At 41.0% G+C, this 17,074-nt stretch overlaps 1 protein-coding gene across 8 annotated transcripts in view; it reads right to left on the bottom strand.

The window, feature by feature from the left end:
• The window catches only part of mapk10 (mitogen-activated protein kinase 10), a 101,388-nt gene that overhangs the window by 6,119 nt on the left and 78,195 nt on the right, over nucleotides 1-17,074 (bottom strand). For 5 of the 8 annotated variants that reach the window (XM_061733696.1, XM_061733697.1, XM_061733692.1 and 2 more), the window contains 5 exons: nucleotides 12,182-12,364; nucleotides 6,759-6,883; nucleotides 4,560-4,586; nucleotides 2,256-2,319; nucleotides 2,066-2,143 (listed from right to left, as the gene is read on the bottom strand). In XM_061733696.1, the coding sequence (XP_061589680.1) occupies nucleotides 2,066-2,143; nucleotides 2,256-2,319; nucleotides 4,560-4,586; nucleotides 6,759-6,883; nucleotides 12,182-12,364 (477 nt within the window). Of the gene's footprint in view, nucleotides 1-2,035; nucleotides 2,144-2,255; nucleotides 2,320-4,559; nucleotides 4,587-6,758; nucleotides 6,884-12,181; nucleotides 12,365-17,074 lie in introns of all 8 variants that reach the window. The other 3 variants (XM_061733699.1, XM_061733698.1, XM_061733694.1) reach the window with 2 other exon arrangements.

The raw sequence follows: 17,074 nt of genomic DNA, 5'->3' as shown, positions 1-17,074 counted from the left end.
TACGTGCAAAATTTGGTGTTTTTTGGGGCATGTTTAGGGGGAAGAAAGGGCCCTCCTTTCGTCAGAAAAACGAGAATTCCTACAGATACAATAGGGCCTTCGCACTGTAAGTGCTCGGACCCTAATTAATACTTTGCTAAGGGAACTAGCAGACTGCATCAAAATGTCCTGAGCAAGCACCAGGCGACTGTGGGAAGGTAAAACTCCCCTTTAACAGGAAGAAACCTTCGACAGAATCAGATTCAGGAAGAGTCTGCCTCGACCGGCTGGGAGGACAGAAAAATCTATACTCATTGATGGGCCACACAGAGTTATGGCTTGTGTCTTCATAAAAAAAAAAAACATGGATCACGTTTTTAAGTCAACATGAGAGGTGATCAGTTGTAAACTCTACAACCTCATCACAGAACTTTTATTTCCACCTGGGAGGCTGCTACTTTTGCCATTAACAATGATTTAGTGGTCACAGTAAGAGGATCCAGAACAGCGTTATTTCCACAAAATAAAGCCAGGTTCCTCAGGACGTAAGAGAGTCATGATTTCTATAGACAGACAGGTGATCTGTTTTTTTTTTTTTTTTTGTTTTTTTTTAATTTATCATGCTACTTTACGTTTTTAGTCATTTTTTTCCTAATGTTTTGGAAGAACACGTCTTCAGATCAAGTCCAGGTCAGCAGTTCTGTGCCAAGTTTCCACTCCATCTATAAAATTCCCAGCGCTTCGTTACCACATACCTTTATCCTTCTCCATCCATGAATAAGAAAAAAAAAAAAAAGATTTCAGAGGAGCTTGGTTGTACAAAACAGCCTCAACACTGTGATTTCAGCAGATATATGCTTTAGTTTAAAGCAGACTGGTGGGCTGACAAAATAAAACTGAGGACAAAGCAGGATTAGCTGCTGGCATCACTGTCTGGAACCTGTAAGTATTTAAATGCATAATATCCGATGAAAAAAAGCTCTGCTCACATCATAACAGATGTTATAGTGTCATCACAGACATGTACACTGACTCTGACCGAGGTATCATGTGTCCTATCGGCTCCTCTGCTTTTCTGCTGCAGTGAAACTCTGCCGTCTGCAGCTTCTGCACTGCGTCATCCGCTTAATTGAGAGTGGATGGAGAGATGAAAGACGGTGGTTGCGAATTAACAAGAGAGAGTTGAGAGATAGATTCCCCCTCCTTTTCATTTCACTGCATGTTTTTATGCTTTGATTTTGTGCAAATGATAAAGGAAAACCTCCAACCATAAGACCTAAGAGTCACAGATCTTTTTTTTTTACATATACATATACACATATATATATATATATATATATATATATAAAAGCTGTTACATCATAGGTTAAATTTATTTGATCTGCTAATCTGCTTTTTTGGTGCATCTAAAAGAAAATTGTTGAAATGCTTTTTTTAGATACTAATGATGGTTTTTGGCTCAGTTAAACAAAGCAGATGGCTTCAACCAGGAGGTAGCAGGGTGCCCATGTGATGGTCCGTGCAAAAAGCAGTTTATGAAAGAATGAATTCATTTTTTTTGAGACGCATTTTTATTTTCCTTTTTTTTTTTTTTTTTTGTTTACCTCTTTGAGGTATAAACTGTTTTTGCCTCGAAACACTGAGCCATGCACTGTTACCGTGCACTCTGCTGACACACCAACACAACTCTTTACTGCCACTACCTGGCTGATCAAGACAACTGCGTTTACTCGCAGTGGAAACTATATTCACAGTAAAAATGTCGCAGCAGCGTCTCAAGACCGATATTTCCTGGGAACCCAACACCTAAACCTTAATTTATGACATATTATATGCACATACAGAGTCAGATATTACTTGTTGCATTTGATAAATACAAATTTTAGCTGTTACAGATTAATTTCTCACAGTTTCCTTCAAAAATACACCAAAATAGCACCACTGAACTAAACATTTAACTTTAAGATGCAGGTGACAGAGACGCATGGTCGACAGCACAATGGGTTTCTCTAGTTACAAGGGGTAACTCCAGTAAGGTTATAGTAAATTCACTTACAGAGCGATTAGGCTTATGCACTGAGAGTACCTGAAGGTGAAGGTTGTCCCTTCACAACGCCATTCTTCGTTCTCTCCTCAAAGTTCATCACCTCTTTGTAGATCAGTTCTGACAAGATGCAGTTAGATGAGAAAAGTCAGTAAAATTTTCATTTAAGCATCAGTCAAATGCCAAGTCCCCCCCCACACACACACACACACAAAAATAAGGTACTACTTACCTTTCCATTCATCAATAGAGTGTTCTCGTTCATCCAGCTGCTTGTCGTAGATCTGAGGTGGAGGCTAAAGTGGAGGAGCATACTCAGTTTTAAAGAGAGTTAAGATAACAGCAAACACAGTAATGTCCCTTGGTAGAGCACATTCAAATGTTTTCGGTTAAAATTGTCCGAGGTTAGTCCAACATACAACCGAATTTGCAATATTGAGATGTTGACAAATTGTGAAAAATGATGGGATCAAACAACATTTGAAGGCAAGGACGAATGCGCCATTAAGCCGTTTCCAAATCAACGAGTACTTTTATTTTTTTTTAATTCTCTGTTTCTCAAGTAGGTGCAATAATGCCAATGTTTTATTTTTTTTGTTCTTTTGCAATACTTTTTAATCCTAAAATATGAATTATGAATTCATACAAACATTGATTCTTGTACGGCAAATGTAATTTTCCCCATCACACACACACACACACACACACACACGCGCACACCCACACACACACACACACACACACACACACACACACACACAGGCAGTTAAATAAGAAAACTTGAGCCACGAATAAAGAATATTTTAAATCATAATGGCATGCCTCAGAGCTTTCCTGCATTTATCGGGAGACTTGTTGATGCATTCAATTACTTTATCCTCTAATTACATCTCAAATTGTATTTCCACAATATTAAAAACTTTCTATTACTTAAAAAAAAGGAGAAAAACTGCTGATTCCAGAATAAATTGATGCAGAAAAAGACTCAAATTGCTAACAGAAGTCCCCCAGCAAGCAGGAAATGAAGTGAAGCTGAATATTGGTTGGTGGACCTGCGGAGGCGGCAGATCCACGACATAGCCAGCGTACTGGATTTAAAGACCAGCACACATGGGATATGATGGAAATAAAAAAAGGTGAATGAAAATAAAAAGCAAGTACCTTATTTACTTTTAATCTCATGAAATAAGGTTTGACTTTCAATAAAACTCCAAAACATAAATTACATCACATCTATACAATTAAAATTAAACAGCTGACAGACAGCAAGATAAAAACACATAAATATGTACATAAATCTGGTGCATAGTCCTGCTAAAGTGCCTTTGTCGCTTTCCCACATGATTACCATTTCATCGATCAGGACCCAGATATGCTGTCTGGCATCCAGTCAACCCTTCTTATCACTCTTTCATCGTGCTCCTGGCCCAGACTGTAACGCTATAATCCTCCCCTCTATGTCGCTGCACCCATAAACCTCCCTGACACGACCTTGGAGGGACTGTCACTGGTCAGCATTTAGCAGCTACAGCAGGACCGAAGCTTCAGACCTGAGCAGCTTTTTTTACTTACATGGGAGGTAGGGCTGGGCGATATGGACCAAAAGTCATATCTCGATATTTTCTAGCTGAATGGCGATACTCGATATATATCGATATTTTTTCTGTGCCATAATTGGGGTTTCCCCCAAAGCATTATAGCGTAGCATCTCTGTTAGCTTCTCTGTTAGCTTAATTTTTTTCTGAGGCAAACCCTTAAAAAAACAGTCAGTTTTAATACAACGCCTCGTGCCAAATGTCACACAGGTACCTTTTATTAACAGAGATCTGCACAATATCAAAATGTATAAAACAAATGAAATAAAAATAAACTGCCTGCATATATAGAATAAAAATGCTTCTTGAATAAAATAAAACAAATATCCCTTTCCTGCATAACAATTTAATTAAAATATACTGTGCAATTAATACAATGTAGACAGTAACAGGCAGACTTTTCCACTGAGGTTGACAGTTGTGCAAATAACAAAACATTTGTGCAAATCTCAAATAAAACATTCAAGTCAATTTGTCACAAAATAAGCTATATCAAAATCATAAAAAAAAAAATATATATATATATATATATTTTTTTTTAATAATCAATATAAACGATATTATCTCGTACCATATCGCAATTGAAAATATATCGATATATATTAAAATCTCGATATATCGCCCAGCCCTAATGGGAGGTATTTGCTTCTTTAAGATGGTTTGCATGCAGACGTATAGATTTACTGATACCTGAATTCATGTCCTACAGTAAGTACTTCTATTGTGTAGTCTCCTATCATTTGAATGACATGCGACCCCCTCCCTTTTTCTTTTTCATTATTCCTTTTGATAATGATATGTCTTTTCAATATGCCTGCAGGGAGCCTTCAAGGATTGCTGAACCAAATGTGTCCAAATATCCTCTTTCATCCTCTTCACATTCTTGAGTCTATAAAGTCCCATTGATCAGTTTTCTTTGATGCATGGCGGTTGTTATTTACCATGGATGTTTGGATGAGATCTCTGGCCTTCATCAGCATGAGATGATATTATAGAAAAAGAAAACAGCAGAAAATGCGTTGAAATGCCATTCACAGCCATGTTATACATGCCAAATCAACTCTGACTGCAACAGCATCATAAAAACCATCGACAACCAATTTGACAAGTTTGTTATCATGAAATCTACTCATGAGTAGTAAAACCTACAAATGCTGGAGGATATTTCACACAATAAAGTAATTAATGTCCATGTGAAAAAGAAAGTACACCCTCTTTCAGTTCTAAGGTTGGGTGCCACGACATAATTATTAAAAAAAAAAAACACACATCTTATGCAGTCTTGCCTGTTAAAGTCCAGGTTTTTTTGCAGAAGCGGTATCTGAAGAACTAAGTACATTCCATAATTCAGTGGCTTGTAGAACCACCGTTAGCAGCAGTTAAAACGTTTGAACTGAGCTGAACTGTGACTCGGGTGTAAAATCCTCTCAATATTTTTTCTCTGCCAGACGTTCTGCTCTAGATTTCCTGTTGTGTTTCAGATCATTGTCATATGAATATAACATATATATTCTTTGTAGGGGCACGGGAGTCTGCCGGAGCCATATCCCGTGACCCTGCAAAGGATTAAACGGGTATAGAAAATGGATGGATGGATGGATGGATGGATGGGTGGATGGATGGATATATTATATACTGACTGCAAGGTGCCCAAGTCCTATGGCACAAAAATAAGAAGCAAAAAGTCCAAATTGTCACCCTTCCTTGGTTTTTTTTTCTAATTGTACTGTTATGATGTGTAATTATTTAACATTTTAAAGGAGCCCTGTAACCTTGGCTGAAAATATTTGCAACGATCTTTCTAACTGTACAACAATGGATACAAAATCCCTTGTAAACAGCTTTGGTGCTCTTTCCCAACTTATGGCAATATCAGTTGCTTTTCTAAGGCCATAACTGATGTCTTTCTTCCTTGACGTTGTGTTAATGCAAACCCGATCATTCCAGATCAGTAAATGGACAACTTTTATATGGTTGCTAAAACTTCCGAAACATCAATCAATCCAGTGCATATGAGTAGAAACATTTACCGTATTTTCTGGACTATAAGCCGCTACTTTTTTCATAGGTTTTGAACCATGCGGCTTATACAAAGGTGCGGCTATTCTGTGGATTTTTCTTCCACCGCTAGGGGGAGTGCTAACCGGAATTAGAATAAAAACTAAGACAAAATAAATGCAAAGAAGAATACACTACTTCTTCTTTAGCAGATAGAAGTAGAAGCAGATTTCAAACAGATAAATAGATAAATAAATACCGGTTATTTTCTCTTGGTTCTGTCCCGTTTTAATCAGCAAAGTTGCTGCTGTGTTAAAAGACACTGTTAGGAAAGGATCTATTTAGGTACAAACATGTACATCATTTACAGCTCAAAATCCTTCTGTACATGTAGTAAATATCTAATCTAACAACATAAATATCTGCGGCTTGCATATCTTTTTTTCTAAATAGAGCGGATGCGGCTCATATATCTTTTTTTTATTGTTTTTTTAAAAATAGAGCTGATGCGGCTTATATACCGGTGCGGCTTATATTCCAGAAAATACGGGTAGTTGCAACTCACCCTTAGAAGCAGTGAGGCTGTTGTGAGATTTTCATACACTGTTCTTAGTTTTATTTAACTCCTAAAGTAATATAAACTTCACCTGAGGTTGTATTTACCTTTTCTATTCAGACATAGTAGAGACTATTCGATTTCCGTGTCCTAAATTGATATTTAAAATTTCAAAAACCCAGAGATGAAAGAGAGTGTACTTTCTTTTTCACATGAGTCCGCGTATACGCTGAAATCTATGAGCTGGTTATGGCACACTGGTGTGTGGCATCTGTTCAACTCTTAACATGCTGCAGATGGCTTTTTCTTATTCTCAGAGTCACCTCATACTAACGAGGCCAAGATGAAGACTTAGACTTCACCAAATACACCACAAGCACGTTACAAAACAGAACAATGCACTAAACCTCACTTAATGTGTTTCAGGGAGGTGCAACTCCATATGTGAAAGGAGAATGAAAATGAGATGCGTACAAAATATAAAACATCCATGAATGCAGCATTTTCAGTGTACATCCAAGCTGAAGGTTAAAATAAAGTCTTTATCTTTACATTTTGCAATTGATACAAAGCGCTGCCTACTCACCGCCTCCACCTCAGCCGGATCGTACCACACGTTGATGTAGGGGTGCTGTAAGGCCTCGTCCACCGATATCCTTTTAGCAGGGTCGATTATGAGCATCTTCGACAGCAGGTCTCTGGCCTGGCTCGCTGTGGTTAGAAACATTCAAGACAATGACATCCAGCTGATCTTTGGGATTTTATGTCAATGGCGTATTAAAGAGAAAACTGATACGCAAAGTGGGCATGTGAGGTTAATCAACCTTTTTGAACTAGTTTGTCCTTATGAAAACTCGGAATCAAGTCAGCTTGAAGAGCTGACTGTGTTTGACGCATGTTTATCACATGTTACCAGTTACAACAGCCACTCCCTAATCTACTCAGGGTTTTGGGCTGTTCCACAACTGTCTCATGGTCAGTTGGATGATTTTTTCAAAACCCCCAACAGAAAAGATGTCTGTTGGCTCTGCATAGCATAGATTAGTTGCTCTTCAACTGAAATGTCCTGTTTATCTGTTTGTTTCCTCCCATTGTCCATCCACTGTCTACCATTGGTTGTCTTCCTGTCAGTTTTTCAATAAATACCTGATGCAAAGAAGGAGCCAGCAAGCATTTTGTCGAGAGCCATAGAGAGCCATGTTGCTCTGCAGGGCTCCGACTTTGCTTCCACTTCTGCAGAAGCGCCTTAAAGATCATTCCACAGTCTCTGTGTCTTTCCTAAGTTATTAATTTATGTATGTTGCTTAGGGACCCAACAGGCGAAAGAGAGGAAGTGATTAACACTGAATAATTGGAATTACTAAAAACAGCTGGCCACAGTGGCGTTTTTTCTCAAGATGAGTCAACATTCCCGTAGCCTCTTGAATAATAACAATTATGCAACTACATGATGGTTAATTGTTGATTATTTGCACTGAGGATCAGATATTTGTGTTTGTTATGATAGTTTGGAATTAAAGAAAGATTTCTGCAAAACTTCTTAAATATGATGGTCAAAAGTCACATAAGGGACTAGGGTTGGGCGATTTTGGACAAAAACAAAATCCAGATTTTTTTCTCTGAAAACCCGATTTTCGATTTCGATTTCGATTTTTTTGGTAAAACTACAAAAGACAACGGAATAAATTGTTTCAAATATTTTATCTTTATTTTTAAAGAAAAATAGCAAACAAATTTCCCTATTGGGAATGAATTGCAATTGAAAGATACTGTAAATCCTCCTTGAGTTTAGTAAAGTGACAACATTTACAATTTTCTTGACCAAACAAAGATGACTGGACGAGCTCTGTCTGTAATGCAGCCAGCTGCAAAAAAGGAAAATTGATTTTCCGATTTTCCTTTTTTTAACATCGTCTTGATTAATAAATCCGATTTAGATTTAAAATCGATTAATCGCACAACCCTAAGGGACATCAACAGTTTAATTCGCTTGTTCAATACGGTTAGTTTGTTATACTCTGGTATTACCTCTGCTGGTGTCCCACTGAGGAAGAGGGGGGGCATTGGTATTTCTTTTTACAAAGAGCATTTTTGTGTATATCTGCAGTGAAAACTACTCCCAGCATGGGCTTCATACACAAATACCTGTTATGAGCCGCAGGTTGAAATAGTCCAGTCTGAAGTCGCATAACAGCAAGCCGGCTGTTCAGGATCATGCTGTAATTCCTTCAACACGTGTAGAAAATAATAAATCCTGGCACTCGCCATCATCGTTTCTAACATTAAGAACGTCCAGCTTGTGTGGGGGAACATTTTACCAGCAATATTAAGATTATTTCTCTAATGCCAGTTGATGCTGTTGCGCTACTGATGGTGAATTAAATAATAAATGGAGACTGAAAATTGGGAAGGAAAGGATGCCAGTAAGAAGCCAATATTCCTGGTCAAAATATATATAAGATACTTGCATAATAAAATATGGATATAGCATTAATGTTATTCATTTCTTTCTTTAGTGGATAAAATCCTACAATCATTAATGAAAATTTAAGTGTAATAGCAAATGAAAAAGCAAGGTTTTTGAGTTTTAATTTTACAGTCCTGACATGTAGTGAATACAAGAGGATTTAAAACTGATAGAGTTAGATGAGGGAGTTGAGTATTTTTATCCCAATGAGCATTGGTGACATACGATCACCTTGAAAAGCCTGAACCACCACTGAATGATGAGTTTTTTAAGACTCAGGTGGCCTAAACGTGCATGACAATGTTGTATTTTTGAGTTTTCATTTTTTTTTAATTTTCATCCCATCTCTGCTGGTTCTTTTTTCCTTTTCTTTCAGACAGGTTCTGTTTGTATCTGCCCTCTATCTGCACTGGACATTTCTCAGCACCTAAAACAGCTGAAAATTGGATTGACCTTAAAACCGAGTCCAGAACTCTTAAACCAAACACTACTCTGCTCCGACACACGGCAGAAACAAAAATAAACCCAAAAGTAGTAAAAGTAGTCCCAAAAGTAGATCCAGAGAGCAACTGACTGAAGACAAAAAACCTTGAAAAATCCATCACATGCATTATGTACAATCATCTCAAAATTTTACATAGACTGTCTGACAAAAAGAATTAGCTAATTAAATTGTAAACTAAATTAACTTTATTCAATCAACTCATTGAAGAGATTTAAAGGAGCTTGAGGCTCCTTTTAAGAAATGAGACTCTATAGCGCCACCCTTCACCACGACGGCCGTTGGGGGTACTGCAGCCAACAGCGAAGCCGGCACGGGAGAACGGGGAGAACGTGCATGCAGCGTCATGTGACGTCACATCCGCAGCCCAGCGCGGGAAATTACGGCCCGTAATTGCAGCACATTTTGCAGCACACAGCCTGTTCGAGGCAACGGAGAGATACACTAGAGGGCTCATTCTTTTTGGTTTGGAACGCTTCATCTGACATTATTACTAGAAAACTTAAAACGTACACGCATTATTTTCATAACTCCTGCCTCAATCCTGCCTCATGCTCCTTTAAACTCGAGTGTGGTGTCCTTTTATGTTCTGGTTACAGAGTTGAGCCGAGTGTTCCAACTTGTGATCGTAACACCCTGACAAAATGAAGGCAAACCTATAAAATAACTGCTCTGTGGCTCTCCTTTCACCTTTCCTTGACTTCCATCTACAGTTTAAAATTCTGCACATTGTCCATCTCTCTTACCGTATGTCTGACTGGGTTTCTGCCTGAAATAATAAAAAAACATTAAAAAAGAGACACTTCAGCCCACTCTCACACCTTCCCACTCCGTCTCTCTGGATGCATTTCCTTTAAATCTGTTACTTCAGCAGCACTCAGCCTGAATGCAACAGTGATTCATGGGAATCTTCCCAGTCAAGAGCCTTTATGTAGGGACACCGTAACCGAAAAGTGCATTAAAAGGATTTAAAAAAAAAAAAAAAAAAAAAGAGATGTACTGGTAAAAATTCAGCAGAAGGTTTTAAGTTAATTCAGCTGTCAGATTGCAAATAAATCTTTCATTTTAATGACCTTTAAGGAAAGATTTTCTACACAAACCAGCTTCGAACTGAATGTAAATAAGAATGAAGCAAAACATGAAGACTGACACACAGACCAAACCATTCAAGATTTTTATTTCTGGCCCCATTTCGCATTGAGGATAATGGTTCACTGCTATCCTAGTTTTTAATAATCAGTCGGACGGCTTAAAACCCAATTTTAGTAGTCTCTTTAAATTAGTATCAGTAACTGTGGAGCGTAACATCAACATTTCTCATATTAGTATCTCTAATAATCAATATCATTAATGAAATATAATTTGGTTTGCAGAGTTATGATAAAATTTGACTTTATGGCTTTAATTTATGTGATTAAAAAAATGAAGCTAATCAGTAATATATATCTCCGTCCATACGAACCCCTCTTCACAGAGACCTCTGCGTCATTCCGACATGCACCTCCATCATTTTCTAACCATGGGTCCGCGATGCATCATGTTGTGATTTGTGCACTATACTGCATCATTTCCAGCAATTCACATTTCCTACTGTTAGACTCGTTCAAATGGCATACAGACCACCTCCTCGCACGACTTCTCTTACCGGAAGGTAAACACTCCAGTTGATGGAGAAGCATAGACCAGACTTAATGTGGTGCATTTCTATTGGAGGGAAGTCGGCGGATGGGCATTTTCGCCATGTTTTCTTGATGTTTTGTTCAAATATCAACAGGCATGATGTCAAACAGAAATTGCTTACCCTACCTTTAAGGTTTTAAGTGAATCTCATTGCTCAGCTGTGTGATAAGATAACGTTTACCTCTTACACGGTATTATGTTGGGGTTTTTGTGGCTAAAAGATACAAGACTTGTACTGCTACAATAAAAAACAGTATTGTATAATTGTCTCAGGCCCGGGTCTATGAGGGTGCATAAGCATGCATTGCACCCTCAGTTTATGTGTTTACATGCTCAGTTAAAAAGACGAAAAGAAAACTGACAAATGCGCGCGCATCAGCCTGATTTATGGTTCCGCGTTAAATCGACGGCGTAGCCTACGGCGTAGGTTACGCGGCGACGCGCACCATACGTTCGCGTCACAGCGTATCCTACGCCGTAAGCTCTGCTTTGGTGCCACGCGGAACCATAAATCAGGCAGTGTCTGCTTCCAGCAGTTTCCTGCACCAGCAAGATGCTGCTCTCTGCTGCTCCGTTAACAAAGTAACAATGGGACTATATTGGGATATTATATTGGGAAGTGGTTCAAGCACAACGACGCAAGCAAGTTTACAGGACTGTCTCAGAAAATTAGAATATTGTGATAAAGTCCTTTATTTTTCTGTAATGCAATTAAAAAAACAAAGTTATACATTCTGGATTCATTACAAATCAACTGAAATATTGCAAGCCTTTTATTATTTTAATATTGCTGATTATGGCTTACAGTTTAAGATTAAGATTCCCAGAATATTCAAATTTTTTGAGATAGGATATTTGATTTTTCTTAAGCTGTAAACTGTGATCAACAATATGAAAATAATAAAAGGCTTGCAATATTTCAGTTGATTTGTAATGAATCCAGAATGTATGACATTTTTGCATTACAGAAAATAAAGGACTTTATCACAATATTCAAATTTTCTGAGACGGTCTTGTATATTTATGGTTATATTTATTTTTGTTGCTATGTTTTATTTTCTGTTGCTAGATTGTCTGATGGGTGAGGTAGTCCAGACTAAATGTAGCATTTTCTTTGTTCTGCACCAATATTGCTGCAAAAATGCACTTGAAATACACTTCAAATATTGTTGTTTTGCTATTATTATTCCGCTTGAAATTATGGGGAAATGCATAATTTAGTGTTGAATAACGTGCCAGGCATGTGCACCCCCTCTGATCTGAAATGCACCCCTAGTCATCATTTTGTAGAACCGGCCCTGAATTGTCTAACTCAGTTTGAATAAATGTCTTTGCCGTGTAATTTTCTGCAGCTTCTTACCTTTGAGTTTGTTGTGCTCAGAGTCAGCGGGGAAGAGACAGTCTGGGAAGAGCTTGGGAAAGGTGAGGCCTGCGTACTTTGGCCGGTTCTCCACGTAGTTCCTCACTGTGGGCTGGAGCTTCTTCATGAATTCAGGTGAAGGTGTGCCCAGCTGCTCGATCACCTTGTTCCACTGGTCGATGTCTGGTGTGGCAGGTCAAGGTTAAGAGAAACACACCTGGAATATGTAGCAGCCTGTCATCCTCTCTGCCGGAGACCTCACTGGCTTCATCCAGTTTTTATTGATGTGTTTTTTCAAAGTAAGCACTACTTTTAATTTGTTTGCAGTCCTTCTCAAAGACTTGACGAGGAACCATTTGATAAAAATAAGAGTTTGGGATTTACAAAACAAAAACATACATGACTTTGAGAGAAAATGTTTGTGGGGTACGGTTGATTTCAATTAACTTCCCTTCCACAGCAGTTCACCGCCAGGACCACCAGAGATCCCTGTTACTGCATTTTGTTGAAGAGGTCTCACACTTCCACCTCTGTCTCGTCTCAACTGCACCTTGGCTCTGATCAAGCTAGTCAGCGCTGCGTTATCCACAGCCCTTAACCAGGACGTTGCATTAACTTGGACAGTTTTTTTTTTTTTTCCTCTATCTCTCTCTGTATTGGTCTGAAGATGCCTGATGCTTCGATTATTTAATTCTTGAAATGTGGCAGGAGGTGGTGGAGAGCTGGAAGGATACGGTCAGTCCCAGGGAACAGCACTGTTCCTCTTATCACTTCTCCAAAGATGCAGCCCACTGACCACATGTCCACTGCAGTTACACACACAAACACATATAGGCACATCCACAAACACAATTGTCGTTATGTCTCTGGCCATGAGAAATGTACTTGTCCAAAATATCTCTTGCTGCTGGTGATGCTGCAAATATCCTTCTAAAAGTTCTACTTTTATATCATGAGTGAAGTGTTAATTGTCAGAAAGTCTTTTTGTTTCATCCTTTTACCTTTAAATAATGTATGAGTTCATTTTTGACTCTGAGTATTCTTGTTAGCTTAGGTCTTGTCTAAAACCTTTGCCTGCATGTTAAATCTCTCAAACTCATCTGAACTAGTCTGGCCACCCATACACATTAACTTTGTGAAGCTCTGTCATGCAATGGGTCTGATATCCCTCCTATTCACAGCCATCTCCGCCGGTACTGAAGTACTGAAACAATCACAGCAAGACGATGCAATAAGCCGCTATTCAAAACAAAGAGGACGGTTATAAAAACTGCTATTAACACTTTCGATCGACAACTTTTTTCTCCAAAATTATTCCCCGTCTCCTGAAAGCTCTTTTGGATGTTGTTTGCTGATATCACTCTGTCTGTCGGTCTTCATACATCACATGGTTTGTTTCTCCAATTACTTATGCGGCTATCCAGTAGCATTTAGAGGCAGTTTCTTCTGCATGCACCGGTTCTGCTACCGGGGAATTCTTAGTACATTTTTATCAAAGAATTGGGATGGCTGGCCTGGCTACAGGAAATAGAGTTATGCTTGTGGACATAACCATGAAACAAATTACAATAATGCATGTTTTGTCAAAGAAAGAATTTTTTGATTTTTAATCAATTGGCTGACCAGTCAGAGCAGCCGGGGCGGTTCGTTTTTGTTCTGCTGAGTTCTCTTGTTTTGTTAGGTTTTAGTCTTCACTTAAAGGAGCTTGAGGCAGGATTTATGAAAAAAATTCGTAAACGTTTTAAGTTTTCTAGTAATAAGGTCAGATGAAGCTTCCAAACCAAAACGAATGAGCCCTCTAGCGTATCTCTCCGTTGCCTTGAACAGGCTGTGTGCTGCAAAATGTGCTGCAGTGCTGGGGCCGAGTTTCCCGCGTTGTCCTGCGGATGTGACGTCAAATGACGCTGCATGAGCGTTCTCCCCGTTCTCCCGTGCCGGCTTCACTGTTGGCGGCAGTACCCCCGACGGCCGTCGTGGTGAAGGGTGGCGCTAATGAGTCTCGTTTCTTAAAAAGAGCCTCATGCTCGTTTAAAGGTTGTCTTCTGCCTTTGGACTGCCTACGGTGCCTTGCTTCGCCTGATGGTCTGCTCTGTCTTAATGTCTCTGTGTGTATTTAGTCCTTTCTATTCATTTTCCTGTCAGTTTGTTTGCTGTGTTTCAATTGCGCTTCCTTTTGTGTCTTCTAGTTGTACCTTTTCTGTCTCGTTATTTCTGCTGCTTTCCTTTCACCTGCCTGCGCAATATATTATGGTGTACGTCTAAGTGCATGTACAACTATTATAGTCTAAGACTAAATTATCCACGAATGCTGGAGATGTCCCATTCACATTTTTTGCTTTGAGTCATTTGAGTTCAAGTACCGGTCCGATACCTACTTGCAATTACGATACTGTGGTATGCAAAACATTTTGTGCCCCATAAAGGTTACTGAAGGCCACTTTTGCAGGGGGCGTACCTCGTATTAAATGATCCGGCCCCGAAATATCTACTAGGAACCCCCCATTGGAAACGCACCTAAAGTCACTAATGGCCCTTTTCCACTAGTACCTGCTCAGCTCGCTTCTACCCGCCACGCCCCCGTCTTGCGCTTTTCCACTACGGGCCAAGACGGGTAGAGCCGCGCCAAGCAGATACTTTTTCTGTAACCATTCTGCCGAGGTTCTAACCGGGCTGAGCCGGCACAATATCTGACGTCACCACCCTCCACGCCACCGATTGGTCGGGGGGCGGGGCCGTGAGACGTTTGAATCAGGAAGCGGGAGTCAGCGCGAGAACGACTGGCGGCTCGCGGCGATTACTCTCAGCCCGCGGCTCTGCGCCGACACAAACAAAGGGGTTGCGCAATCGAGTATGTCACAGCAGCTTCACCTCAACCCCCCCACTTCTCACCTGGCTGTGGAAAAACAAACGGGAACAAAACGGGTGGAGCCGGGCCGAGCCGGGCTGAGTAGGTGCTAGTGGAAAAGCGCCATAGGTTGGTAACGTTGACATCAGCTCATTAGTCACAATTGCTACTCCAGGTTGAAGGTTACACCTCTTCCCCGCCTGACATAAAATGTGAATGTTACCGGTGAAACTTATTGATAGACAACAACAACAACAAATGAATAACGTAATTTAGTGTAGAAAAATAATAAATAAATCAGCCCCAATTTCCGATCAAGTGGCGTTAAATTGTAAAATCGTAGAGGGAATAACACATTACTGTCTAGTTTTCATCATCCAGTAAGATATATGATATATATGATATATAAGATATATTTTCCAGCCGTGAGTTTCCCTCCGGTCTGCGCCTTTTGTTGGATTTTCGAGCCATGAGTTTCCCCCCGGTCTGCGCCTTTTGCTGGACTTTCAAGCCACGTTTTTACGGTCTGTGATTTAGTGTTTGTCTTCCTTCCCTCCTGTGGAGCGCTTTTTGTTAATAAACTTTGTTATACCTGAACCTTGTTCGTGTTGTCCTGCATTTGGGTCCGCCCTCCTTCCCCCGAGCCTAACATAATCATCCGACCACCATGGACCCAGCAGACACACGACAAGGTCTCAGTAGCCGGGACGCGGCCGTTGCTCGTCAATGCGGATGGCGCATGACAACATTGCCTTGCTGGCTCATTCCTTGAACTCATTGGTGCGGCGTCTGTGTCAGACCGGCACGTTTGGGACACTGGGTTCCAGTGAGGGGGAGGCATTCTCCTCTTGCGCTTGCGACCTGGACCCCTTTGACGGCGATCTTGGAAGATGTCAGGGGTTCATTTTTCAATGCGCACTCGTTTTTTCCCAGCGCGTACGTCTATTCCCCTCGGACAGCTTCAAAATTAACTATGTTACCAATTTGCTGCGGGGAAGAGCTCTGGCGTGGGCACAAGCAAACACGTCCGTTCGCTTCGACTCTCTGGCCGAATTCCTCACCCACTTTAAACGGGTGTTTGATCGCCCCAATCATGCTGGCTGTGCGGGAGATCGGCTGCTAACTCTCCGTCAGGGGGGGCTTTCGGTGGCGGAATATGCGGTAGAGTTCGACACCCTGGCCACTGAGAGTGAGTGGAATGAGCCGGCATTCTTATGCGTTTTCGCTGTGGCCTCAACGACGCGATTCGCGTTGTCTTCGTCACGGGAGCCCGACCTGGTGGTTTGTCCGAATTGATTGACCGGGCAATCGATTTGGATAACTACCAGCGACAGCAAGAGCGACAGCGAGAGCGACAGCGAGAGCGACAGCGAGAGCGACAGCGAGAGCGACAGCGAGAGCGGGTACCTTGACGATATTCTTATCTTCTCTGAGACAGAGGAGCATATTCAGCATGTTCGCCTGGTTCTGAGACGTTTGCTCGAGAATAGCCTGTTCGTAAAGGTCGAGAAGAGTGAGTTCCACGCCTCCTCTGTGTCCTTCCTGGGGTTCATAGTCCGGGAGGGTCAGCGGCTGCCCGACCCTTCCAAGATCCAGGCTGTGGCCAACTCCCACCACTAGGAAACACCTCCAGCAGTTCCTGGGATTCGCAAACTTTTACCGGCGTTTCATCCGGGACTACAGCAGAGTGGCGGAGCCGCTAACCTGACTCACCTCCACACTCCGCCCCTTCTCTTGGACCGAAGAGAGAGGTTCATCGCTGCCTGCCCGCCCTGCGCCCGGGGGAAGTCCTCCCACCAGGCGCCCTCTGGTCTCCTCCACCCGTTGGCGATCCCACGGCGCCCTTGGTCCCACATCGCCTTGGACTTTGTCACGGGTCTGCCGCCCTCTGGAGGTAACACTGTTGTACTAACCATCGTGGACCACTTCTCCCGGTCTGTCCACTTTGTTGCTCTCCAGAGACTCCCATCGGCAGCAGAGACTGGGGATCTCCTCGTCCAGCATGTGTTGCGTCTCCACGGGATCCCGACTGACATTGTGTCGGACTG

Source organism: Cololabis saira, chromosome 11 (assembly GCF_033807715.1).
Source record: "Cololabis saira isolate AMF1-May2022 chromosome 11, fColSai1.1, whole genome shotgun sequence".
NCBI lineage: Eukaryota > Metazoa > Chordata > Actinopteri > Beloniformes > Belonidae > Cololabis > Cololabis saira.
The sequence above is the reverse complement of the archived record's forward strand: the minus strand, read 5'-3'. Positions and strand labels throughout refer to the sequence as shown.